Raw genomic sequence first — 12,908 nt, forward strand, 5'->3', positions numbered from 1 at the left:
ACCACCACTCATACTGCTCTCCAAATTATGTATGTATGTCCTTGGGTGGAACTTTCTAGATTTAAAAAAAAACACATACATCATAGTCTCACAATCCCTCCTCACTTCTCCCCCCAAAGCAGCAGCAGCCCTATTCTGGAAAAAATCCCTCTTTTCCCGATATTCACAAGCATCTACTCCTGCCCAGGGTTGGGCTCTAGGAGCACTCTGTTCCATTCCTAAACAGATAGCAAATTTTCCAAAATTTGGGCCCACCTGTCTATGCCAGGCAGCCTAGCCTCACAGACCCAGAGCCCCCAAGGGGCAGGCCACACACAGAGAGGAGGAAGAGAAGGACAAGAGGACACTAGACTTTCGGGCCAGTGAAGGGCTCAGGTTACTGGCTGGTTTAAGAGAAGGAAGTCTTTCTTTCCCTTCCTATAAGGAAGGGGATTTTCATCATCATTAAAATAGTGATTTTTCAAAAGGCAGAAAGGACAGATTAGCACCCCCTAGTGGTATAGGTAATTCCCAGGGAGAAGGGAAAAAACCAGGCTATGAAAGAAAGAACAGGAACTTCAACATCATTAGTTGGAACAACAAACGGCTTAAGAGACTAGACACTTTAGCAGATGGATGTCTGCAACAAAAAGCCCACCTGGATCAGGTGGCATACACTGGCATCAAGTCCAGGAGCAACCCTTGAGACCTTGTATCTGGGCTAAGGCAGACTCAGAGCCCATTGAGCACTCCTACCAGTGTCAGGCAGGCCCTTCCCCAGCCTCCTCCACTCTAGGGAGATTGTTTTGAGATTACTCAAAAACTTCTTTCCTATTTCATTCACATGTAGAAGGTGGGTCTCTAAATGAAGGCACAAAGTTTCTAATGTACCTTAGCCCCAAATTTAAAAGCTTCCAGAAACTCCCATGTTTTCCCATCACTTCTGTTCCAAACATTCTTGACCCGTGATTCCAGCACAGCCTGTTGGCCACCACAGAATGCATAACATGACACGTCACAAGGGAAAGCAGCCACAGAAGGCTTCTCCACACAGTCGTAGGAGTTAGAACTCTCAAGAGCTCCTCCCCTCTGCCAGTGACTCTTCTGAGCCTCCAGAAAGCATCAAAATCTCAGTTAGCCCCAGTTTCACATTCTGTAAAATGGGGTCAATACTAACCTGCTGACAAGTGGCCGAGTACAGTACCAGTCTAGCATAATGGCATTTCAGCCTTGGCCAGCCTGCCCTCATACTCCACTCGAACTGCCCTTCTCTTTCCTTGGTGACAGAATGTGCTACCCACAAACTCAACCTACACTTCACACAGGGCCACTTTATGGCAGATCAGAGTAACAATGCCAGAAAGCTAAGAAAGCCTGAACATAATCTTTCCTTTGAAGAGGCTGAAATCTTCACCTCTTGCCAAGAGGCCCTAAGGGAAATGGAACTGGAAAGAACCTAAGCCCCAGAAGCACCATTCTGCTCTGGGACTCCAAGTGCCCAGTCACCAAGAAGGGTGGGGATGACAAGGAAGGGAAATGTTGGGGAAGTTGGGGCAGATTGTACCACTGCTCTCCTTGGGTCCTCAATGACCATAGTGAACCAACTAGAGCAACAAACTATAAAAAGCCAACTGGTAGGTCCAATGTGTACTTGCCTTAACCACTGATAGATCTAAGCTTTCCCTGAGTGTCCTGTATGCACCAATGATCCCAAAGCTCCTCTCCCAGCAGCCCTTGCTGACCACCTCCAGGGCCCTTACCTCTGTACAGAAGGGGGTAAGCTGTGGATGGACTACGGGCTGGACATACATGTGAAAGGTAGATTCAATCTCCATGGTCCGGCCATTTAGCTTCAGGATGGGGAACTCGATGATTTCCTGGAGTGCCAAAGACACAGAAAAGGAAGAATAAGTTATCTTAACCAATCATCTCAAACAATAACTCGAAGTCAAGAAAGAGTGTTTTGGGCTCATTAGCTCCTGCCAGGCCAAACCCAAGACTGAGTAAGATTGTTCCAGCCTAATTACAATCCTAACCTCCCACTACTAATACCCTCACAGGTTCCAGGGACCAGACACACCCCTCATCCTCACTGTTTCTGGAAAAGGAAAGGAAGGCAGTGGTGTAATCTGCCCCAGTTTCCCCAACTGGTTCTCTAGCAGAGGCCTGCTCATTTGAGCCCCTAAGAGTAGGCTCTCCTTTCCCTTTGCCAAAGTTCCTGTCCTGGAATAGGTCTTGATCTACAACCATCAGACCAATTAATAGATTTCCTTGTATGACGTTTAAACAGAGACAGTGAGTTTCTTCATTAGTTTTTATTAAAAAAGAAAAAAAAAGATAATAAATAAAGCCAAAGAGGATACTAAAGAGAAGGAGAAAACAGAAAAAGAGTAATAGGAGCTAGTGCCTCCCACCTTTCTTTCAGGCAGTATACCCTCCCCCGTCCAGCCCCCCCAACCTCCACCTAATCGCTTAGCCAGCCCTTCCTAGTCCACTGGAACGTAATGGAAGAGAAGGAGGAGGAGTGACAATTTGTTTGGTGTCTCTAAGATTAATTTGTCTCCGTTATTTAATAGAGATGCACAGCACCAAGGTCCTGGTGTGCAAACAGGCTTGCAGAACGCTGGCTGTGCAGCACGCCTCATACATCGCTCCTGGGAAGGGAGGAACGCACCAGAGGGGGGAGAGAGCAGGAGAGAGCACACACACCAGAGAGAAGGGGGAAAGCAAGGAGAGAGAATAAAAAAAATTATTGCTTTTTAATATTCAAAAACAGTTTGCAAAATTTAATCAAAGCAGAGGAAAAGCTAACATTTTTACCACTTTGACATTTTTATTAGCGCTTTCATAAATTTTTAAAACATGAATGGAATTAGTTTACAACACAAAAAAACTGCCCTGAAAACATCTGGAAGAGACAAATAGGAAATAATAAAAAAATAAATAAAAGCAAAATTCTCCGAGTAAAATTAGCATGTGGAAAGGGTCTCCACTGCAGAGAGAGAAATGGGGCTTTGCCCACTCAGTGGCCCCAATAGGCAGATCCAGTGGCATCCCTACCCCAAGTCCCCTGTTCTGGAGGACCGTTCCAGTATTACTAAAATCAAAGCAAATTGGTTCTCTCCAGAGAGAGCTTGGAGAAGCAACACAGAAGCTGAAGACATCTGACTGAACTTGGGAAATGAATGCGTAGGAAAACAGCAAGAGAAACAATCTCCTTGATGTCTCAGGAAAGGCATGTGTCCTCCCCTCAAAACACTCACTAATATTGGGCTTATTTCTAAAGCATCTATTTTAGCCCAACACATAACAGCAGGACTGAAACCAAAAAAAAGGCAGTCAGATTTCATGCCAGAGAAATTCAAAGATTCTGGTTGCCTGGTCTCCCTAGGCTTATACCCAAAGATGGTGAAGCTGATGGGAGCTTGCTCCCAGAAAGGAAGGGCAAAATGGTGCCAAGGCTGAGGCAAAGGGGAGATGGAGAAGAGGCCCAGGCTGCTGCTTGGACTAGGTGATACCTATCCTCCCAATTCCCTGGGCCTTTTGTTCCCCACAAAGTATTACAACATAGACCAAGCAGAGGGGAGTTTTGCCCTAAAAAACAAAATTGAACACACACACTGTGTGTTGGTCCCCTTGAAAAATCAGATATCCAAGATTTCCAAGAGCCAGCTCTGAGGTGTAGCTCATCTGACTCCTAAATTTCTGATATATCCTTCCCCTTCTACTAAGCAGAAGAAACACTCCCTCACAGAAAGAGCTCCATGGCCTGGTGAGTTTGGCTGCCCTGGTGTCTAAGGAAACAAATACAGCCAGCTCCTCACTAACAATGTTAGCTGGACCCACAATGAAATTTAACCTGTGACACAACTGTACTTTTCATTTAAACTTTCATTTGGAAAGAAGCAGTATTTGGAGACCTGCAGTTTGTCCTGCTAATAAAGACAAGTGTTGGGACCTTTAAGGATGCCATTCATCTTCGGCTTTTATTAAATTCAATTTTCTTAAGCCTATGATACATTATGAAATTAGGAGTTGACATTCCTCTGGAAACAAAAATATCTATCAAACATAAATAGAAAAAACCCTCTATTACCAAGAATTTATGGCTTAAAGTTGATCTCTTTCCACTTTTTTACAAGCACATGGTTTGTTTTAGATATCTGAAATGCTATTATAGATCTAAAATTTCATTAGTATTTATTACAAAATAGTACACGCTTCAGCTCCTGCTCTAACCAGCACGAAGTCAGCATCCACAGCAGACCCTGAAAACTTGGCCTTTGGGTTTCCCCACTGTAGCTCAATATTCACTTTCTAGCTACTGGCTTCCTCATAGGGAAATGGAGCAAACCTAAGTGTTCGAACTCAGTGCTACCCTCCCAGAGAGGAAGATCAAGCCAGCCTCAGCTCCACGCAACAAAAGGGGTAGACCCCTGAAATGCCTGGGGGCCAGGGACCCAAGGCCCAGGACACATCAGATTGGTCCTATCATAAATGTACCTCTCTATGTTGCTAGCCCATCAGCCAGTCCTTCTCCCCAAGACCAAGAAGAGGGACTTCCAAGGGCCAACCTCAAAACCTGACTTTGTAGGGACCTTCCTCAGCAGCATCAGGAGCTATTGTAACAATAGCCTGCATACTGGCATATTCTTTTGAGCCACTGAGGATAGAAGACCCTCTGAAGAACCAGAGCAGAAAGGACCTCATTTAGGAACATCTTAACTTCCCATATCGCCCAGCAAGCCCAGAACCTCAAAACACTGGCCCTAACAGCCCAGTCATGGGAGGGAAGCCCCAATCTGCACTAAATTGTCACAACTCTGCAGCCAGTGCACCTGGGGCATGCCAAACACTTCCTCAACAGTTTTTAGCTGATAATGATCAGAGAGGCAATCCCAACACTACAGCTCAATGGCATCGATTCCAACCCAAGGATTTGTGAATATATGCCCAAGTGCCAGCTTCTAGGTCCAGTTGCTCAGATAATGAAACTGTTATTGCTGCCTGTCTCCTTTTCCCTCACCCAATTTCATCATTCCCCTAAGAAGATGGGTTTTTTTCAGGAACAGGTGAGTGCTTGTGCAAAGGTAGCACCCGGAAGGAAAGAAGAACCCGTTTGTATTACCAAATAAATTTGCTCTTTTCCTCCCCTAAAAATAGTTTCACAAATTCTTACTTTTGTATGCCATTTGCATTCAATTAAACTACCTGAGTGTCTACTTTGTGTAGGACATCATACAGGTGCTGGAGTGGGATTACGAGACAAGATGTAGTCTCTGCTTTGGAAAAGTGTATGTCGTGTATGTATTAGTGAGAGAGAAAGATATGAACAAATAACGAACAGTACACTATAATACCTTAGTGGAGGAACATACAAAGTGTTATCCTTTTCCATTTACAAAAGTGTGCTTTCACATACATTTTGTTATTTTACCCTTATTAGTCCTGGTAGATAGTTCATACAGTCATCACCACCACCATCATAAGGTCATAAACCAACACTATTAGCACCTACTATATACCAGGCAGGACACAAAGATTAATACAATGAGAGGTGGCTCTTCCTTCTGATATGCTCAGAGTCTGGGCAAAGGGTGGAGAGGAGCTGGTTTCCAACATTCTCCAAAACATGAAGAGAATGGAATCATTTTATTCCTTCCATTTATTATTTACTGCATGGCAGACACTGAGTTAAATGCTAATAGGAATGATTTCATTTAATCTTCCTAACAACTCATAAGGTGGGAATCATTATTATCCCTATTTCACAATAAACTAAGGCCCAAAGAAGTTAAGTTACTTACTCATGGTTGTACTCCTAGTAAGGCACAGAGCTGGAACTCCAAATAAGGAAAATGAGACTCAAAGAGAGTGGGACTAGCAGATTTCAAAATTTGAAGGGTCAAGAGAGATCTGATTGTTAGTCCGAAAGGCTATCCTACAGGGAACTTAATTTACTATCTCCTAGAAAGAGAGGTGGCTCTCAAATGATAAGAGCAATGAATATGGACTACTCAGACAGAAAAGTCCTAGAGGAATGCTACTGAAAAGCCTCCACTATGGCTGCAATAACACAGATGGAGCGAAGCTGAGCTCAGGGAGGGCAGGAGCCTTCAGTTTGTATCTCCAGTACTCAGCTTCTGTTCTGGCACACAATCCTCCTGCTCTCAACTTTTGTTGAGTAAACATATGAAGGGGCTGATAAATGTAAGACAGAAGATAAGTGCCTAGCTCTAACAGAAAACACTCCTGCTTTCATGGAAGTAGCCACAGGATCAGAGAGATGAAATGATCTACCTAAGGTGATGGAGCTAGGATTCAAACCCAGACATATAACACTCCAAAGCACTTTTTGATACATCCACTCTCATCTCTAAGTGGTTTCCTCCTTCAACTGCTACAAACTGTCAAATCCCATTTTTACCTAGGATCTGTCCTGTTTGCCCGGAACCAAGGTTTTCCTGCGACTGGGGACTTTCAGCACTAAAAGTGGGATAGTTGGTCACCCCACACCATTCACAAACTAACTACACCATTAGGTTATCCAAGGGCAGAGCACCATATATCCAAAAAGCTGGTCTGCTAATGGTGGAAGGGAATTGGCCACAATTTGACAACACAGGACACAAGCCTCAGAATTTGGATTTTTCAAAATATTCAAGGTTCCAATCTATTGTACCTACTGTCTCCCTGCAAAACTTTTGTTTTTTTTGTTTTATGAGGGAAAAGAAGACAGTGAAATAAAAAGGAAGCACCAAGTAAAGATTCATTTATCTTTTTAAGTGAGTTGGAGCAGAGGTTTTAAACCCATTTGCTTTCTAATTGCCCAGCTAGGAACCCCAGGGATTTCCTTGATAAACTGAGGACAAAACTGCAAAAGCATTTCAAAAGAAATTTCATACCCACAATCAGTAGATTACAAGAAATAAATGTGTGGGTTGCTTTCAGGGTATTCAAACTCCCTTCAGCTAAAGTGTTGGCAGTGATAAGATTATATTAGAAGATAGAAAATAACAAAAGGATTTCAAGTAGAAGGGACTTAGGTTAGACTCTTGGAATTCCTGACAATAGGACAGAGGGTTTAATAGCATAGCATTCCAGCCTTTTTTTCCTAAGCATAGATTCCCCTCTGCCTGAGATGATGTTCCTATGGTCCTATCTGAAATAAGGGAATGAACAGATAATTTTTCATGACTTCACCTCTCAACCTAGGAAGATGAAACTTGTATCCCCTCAATTTAGAGACAGTTAACAACTAACCTATCCCTTCCTTCCATCCTCTTTAGAAAATTCCAAAAAATGTGCGCCCCTGCACTGAAAGGTTTGATAAAACCCAAAAGCAACATCACACCACAAAGTAGAAAAGGCAGTATCTGGCAAACATGTGAGTTTTATCCAGATACTTGGTTTTGGATAAAAGTCCCATGCAAAGGCGAGCCCTTACTCCAAGGGATCAAGGAATCTCCTGGCCACAGGGAAGAGGGGAAGTTGGATGGGAGAAGTGAGGGCTGCACTGAGCAATGGGGCATGGTTTGCTTAACAGTTTCTTGGGGGAAAAAAAAGACATTTTATGCACAAGGAGCTTATTTCTTAAACAAACACTCGTGGTTTTGATTTACACCACAGCCTGCTCCTAAATAATTTATGGCGGGTTAAATTTATTGCCGAGCCCTGGCTGGCTGCAAATTCGAATTGCCAAATAATTAGATTTTAGGGCAAAGCTTATAAATTACCCGTCGATTTGTCCGGACTTGTTTGTCAGCTGCTTTGTGCTTCGGGTCATCTTTGGCATTTGGCTGTTTGGGTTTTAATTGCTGATTTACACTTTGACAGATGAGAGCTGATGCTCGAAGTTTCAGGACAAGGAAGGGTAAAAAATCAGAGCTTTAAAAGGCTGATTTTTCACCTACATGTCCCCCTCCACTCATCCCCATAGACCCCAAAGCAATTAAAATGTAGAAAAGAGGCTGAAAACAGACACTGCTATTCTTTATTCAATGAGGGTGGGGGTACAGAGTGAATTATAATTTACCTTTACTGAAATCTGAATTTTTCAAAAAATGTAATACCAATAAATGAAGGGGACCAAGCCTTAGAAACTATACCCTCACCTAGGGGTATGCATGCCTGAATCTACCTCTATATGTACATGACTTAGAAACCACTCAGTTCAAACATTTTTACATCCTCAATTGTAAATAACTTCAGATATTAGTGGCCTCTATGAAGCCGACCCTTCAGGGCAACAAACAGCCAAATGATTTCTCTGTAGCTACCTGTATACACATATTTGTCATGAAATTAAACAAATCTCAGGTTGTGTGAGAGAAGTCCCCTGGAGGCAGCACTAAGGAAGGGTATGGAAGTAGAAGGGTGCCAAGCCCAACTTACCATTCCAGTGGAGGGAAAAAACAATCTCTCTGGGTAGCATCCTGGCTCTATCCACTGTGTTGATAGAGGGCCTGAAGACTCTCTCTATGCTCACCAGAGAAGCCGGGACTGCCTCCCAACCCCCTGCTGTACCTCAGTAGCTTACTATGGGGCCATGGGTCAAAATACTACTAGTATTAATTCTACCAATAAGAGCTAACACATATGGCCATTACCTGCCAGGCACCACTCTGAGCACATGATATATTAATTCATTTTATCTTCCCATCAGTCCTATAAGACTGATACTATAATTAACACCATTTTGCCAATAAGGCAACTGAGGAACAAAGAGTACAAGGTCATACTGCCAGTAGGTGGTGGAGACAAGATTTAAATCCACAGAGTCCAGTTCTGGGTCCATGCTCTTAATCACTACGCTATATTACTTCTCATCAGAATGGCCTCTACCTCAGGCCCCCTCACTCCAGAGGTTCAGAGTCCACATTCCAGGGCTTGGGTACATAGCAGCCAAAGCCTGTTCAATTAGTCATCCAACGAGGTAGGGAAAACTCACGTAACTTGCTCATGTTAGACAAAGACCATTTTTCCAATGAATCCAAATACTGCCCTAAAGATACACTAGCTGGGTGTGAAGAGATGGGAGTGAGTATGAGTAACAGGTGATCAAGCCCTCCAGAAAAACACCTTCCTTCTGTCCAAATGAACCAAAAAGCAGGGTTGGATACCTCTCCTATGAAGACCTCTCATTACAGGCACAAGCCAGAAGCTTATCTGGTTTATCTTACTGCCACTAGACCTGACAAAGACCTCTCTAATGCTGGCCACAAATCTGGAACAGGATCACAGAAATTCCACCATATCCTGAGGCACCTGGGGACTCCTTGCCAGCATCACCAACCACCACAGTCACCATCACCACCATGAACTTCCTCTCATATTTGCCCCTGACACTGTTTCTCTAGTTATGTTACCTTTCCAGTGAAAGCAAACCTTATAAAAATGGCATTTTTCAGCCCATTTATCAGTCTCTACCTCCTCCATCTCCAACTAACCACCACTCCCCTTCAGTTAATCAGTTGGCCTTTGAACTGCTGCTAGTGCTAGAAAAAATACACACGAACAATGCAAACATAGTCCCTGGAGTCCATTTCTAGACACCACAATCTCAAATCATGGCTCTCAGTTTTATCACACTTTGAGAGAACAAGATTCCAAGTTTTCTAGCCAGTTATCATCCTATCTACCTAACCATCACTACCTACTTCCCCTAGGCCGGTGGCCAAACAGTGCAATAAACAGATCCTAGAGGAATAATTACCTACATTCCCACTAAGGAACTCACCTATAACAGTTCTCTCTGATTTAGCTCTTCAACTAAGAGCACCCCATTTACGACAACTATAGGTTCCACAATCCACTCCTTACCAAATCTCTTAGCATCACTGACTCCCCAGTAGCCCACTAGTACCTAAGGGAGTTAAGAGCTACGTAAGAGCATGGTTCTAAAGCTCGTTTCTTTCCTAACACACCTAAAGGGCTATGACACATAACTACTCTCCGTTCCCACTGCTACCTTAGTCCACCATACTAACATGTCTCTCAAGTAATGCATCCTAGCTATTTCCCTGTCAATTTTTTTTTTTTTTTTTTTTGTGGCTGGCCTGTGTGGGAATCTGAACCCACCACCTTGGCATTATAAGACTGCACTCTAACCAACTGAACTAACTGGCCAGCCTTCTATATCAATTTTTAACCCCAGAGAACACCTTCCTCTCCATCCCATCAATGCTGGCTTACATCATCTATTTCTGTTTCTTCTCTTCTATTCAACAATATATTCGAACCTCCTATTCTGGCTCACCAACTTTGCCCCAAACTCACCAGGGACTCTGCCACTCGTTTATTTTCAGGAACACTGGCATCTCCAAGTAAGAGCTGCTGCTAGCATTCAGCCTTCAGATCAGCCTTTGGATGGAATGGCCTCCTAAGGACTAGACAGTGACCACAACACTAGCACAGAGCCACTCATGTGACAGGCCTGTTTGGCTGCCCACAGACCTTCAAGATCTCCCACTGGCCAACAACAGGACCAAAATAGCAGTCTATTCCAAGGCACCTCTACTTTAGAATAAAAGCTTCCCTGATGTTTGTCTCTCCCTCCAGAGTCTCCTTTCTGATTCTCCAAGCACTTAACAGGGCTTTGCCCATGGTAGCACTCTACCATGTGCCGGTCTGCTCACTCTTCTACTGTAGACCTGCCAGCCAGGGGCAGTGGGGAGTGGGGAGCTAGTGTCAATCTGGGAACACTCTTTTCTCAGACTCTTAGGCTATGGCTCAATTTTCACAGCTAGAGCTCAAAACTCATTACATAAATATAAGGCTGAGGGGGCTTTTTAAGTATTGTGAACACCCTGTACAAGAGGATAAAAAATAATCATTCCAATGGCATCTCAATCAAAATTATACAGGATCCTTTTTTCGAATGAGACACAGAGGTGGAGAAAGTATCTCCTAACATCAGTTTCCACACGTCAAACGACTGAGATCAGTCTACAAAAGAAATGTAATCAATAGAGGGGAGAGGAAATACAAGACAGGGTGAGGGCAGGGAGAAGCGAAGCCTGTGGACTTCTAAACACACCTTTGGATTTCATTCTCCCTGCTTCCAGCCTCGCTGGCTTTGTTTCTCCGGCTGTGTACCTGTCGCTACTGCTCAGAGGGGGAGCTCAGCCTCCACCCCCATACCCTCCAATCACCTCTGCTCTTGCTAGTCTTCTCTTGTTACCCAGACCCTCCTGCCTCTTCATTAATCCTTCCTTCCACATTTCTCTCAGTGTTAGTCAGCCAGCTGTTTACCTGTTTGAAGGGCCTAACTCTCCCTGGTCTACTGAAGGGGGTCCTAGCAGATCTAGATCTAAACTCCCAGTACTTTATTTGTGGGTGGGGATAGTCATTCTCCAGCCCTTGACTCTCCCTAGAGCCCTAGCAGTACACCCAACTGCTACAACGACCACTGAGGCATGACATTCACTTTCCTGACCTCACCTCTCAGAGCTGCACTCACATATTTCCACTGTGACCCTCACCCTCTTTGACCACACTTTATTGGCTAAAATGCTCTTCAGCCTCCTCTAGCCTTATTCTCACTCCCAGCATCCCAATAAGACCTTCTAGCTTGAATGTGAGAAATACCATATAACTGATACAAATAATCCAACTAACTGAACTATGAAATATTTGGCAGGTTCAAAGTCTTCACTCTCCCCCTCCCTCATGTGCAACATTCCCACAAACAAGCCTGCAATCAAGGTTAGTTTTTTCTGACTTAGGCCAATTCATACTGGCTTACTCTGTGAGCCCCTTCTTTTATTCCCACTATAACAGTTCTGAGAGGCCTCAGGCCAGCTTGGCCCTCTCTGGTCTCCTAAATTCCTTATAACATGAAGTCTATGCAACCTCTCCCCCATACCGTGAGCAGGGTTGATCACTCCCATCCTTTGTGCCCCTGCTGTACCAAGTACTCACCTGTGTAATGGTAGTTATCATGCTGCCTAATGGTTGTTACACGTATATCTACCCTCCTTGACTATCAGCTCCTTGAGGGTAGGGACCATTTCTTACTTATCTTTACATCCCCAGCATCTAACAGAGTTTGAAGATGCTATCCAAAGACTAAAGAGTCCTTTTCATTGCCTCTAAGGTGGTCACAATGAGGTCTTCCCCATTTCTTTGCTGACTTCTTTGGTTTTGTCTGTCCAACAAAAACTTTAAAAGGCAGCTCGGTGTCACTATTATTTTACAGTCCCTGATTTCATTCACCATTTATCAATAGCCCTATTCTTTAGAGCTCTTCCCCACCACCCTTAGCCCAGTGCCTAACAAAATCTGCATTCCAACAGCTGTCTCAGCCCTGGGGAAGCCACCACTATAACAAGAGGCTAGGGGGGATGTTTCCTGATTTGCACTAAATTATGTGGTGATTTTGTTACCACTGACCCAGTGCTCCCCAAGGAAAGTTCCTGGCCCCACCCCCAGGCAACTCCAAAGCCTAACTATACACCATGGCAGCTTAAAGGTATAAACCCTGGGGAAGGCGGAGAAGCGGCCTGAATAGAGCAAATAAACCCACTTCGATCGTTGCCTCCGCTATGCCAAACACACAAGGCAGCACCACCACGCATCAGTGCTCCATTCCCCAAGATGTATATTTTACTTCTACATTGCTATGTCTGCTTCAAATAAAGAAAAGCCCTTTGGCTTTCACGTGAAGCTGAAACATGGCTAAGACCCGGACACAGCAAATGCTTGTTCCCATTCAGGGAGCACTAGTGAGGAGTCACAGGGAGAGTCAGGGGGAGGCCCATCCCTACGAGGGACCACCAGGAAACAGCGGCCTGTGGAGGAAGATGGCTTTGAGAGGTGGTGGGGGAGGCACCACATTTATGGAGGTTGCAACAAAAAGAACAAAAGGGCCTAGTGGGACGCCTTATTCCCATCATCATTGCTGGCCACCAATAGAGAAATTCATTTAT

At 44.2% G+C, this 12,908-nt stretch overlaps 1 protein-coding gene across 6 annotated transcripts in view; it reads right to left on the reverse strand.

Annotated features, from left to right (window-relative positions):
- The window catches only part of ERI3 (ERI1 exoribonuclease family member 3), a 125,367-nt gene that overhangs the window by 92,977 nt on the left and 19,482 nt on the right, over nt 1-12,908 (reverse strand). For 5 of the 6 annotated variants that reach the window (XM_063104634.1, XM_063104632.1, XM_063104630.1 and 2 more), the window contains one exon: nt 1,740-1,856. In XM_063104634.1, the coding sequence (XP_062960704.1) occupies nt 1,740-1,814 (75 nt within the window). In that variant the 5' untranslated portion in view covers nt 1,815-1,856. Of the gene's footprint in view, nt 1-1,739; nt 1,857-10,257; nt 10,358-12,908 lie in introns of those variants that run through there. The other variant, XM_063104633.1, reaches the window with a different exon arrangement.

This window comes from Cynocephalus volans, chromosome 8, assembly GCF_027409185.1.
Source record: "Cynocephalus volans isolate mCynVol1 chromosome 8, mCynVol1.pri, whole genome shotgun sequence".
NCBI classification, from domain to species: Eukaryota; Metazoa; Chordata; class Mammalia; order Dermoptera; family Cynocephalidae; genus Cynocephalus; species Cynocephalus volans.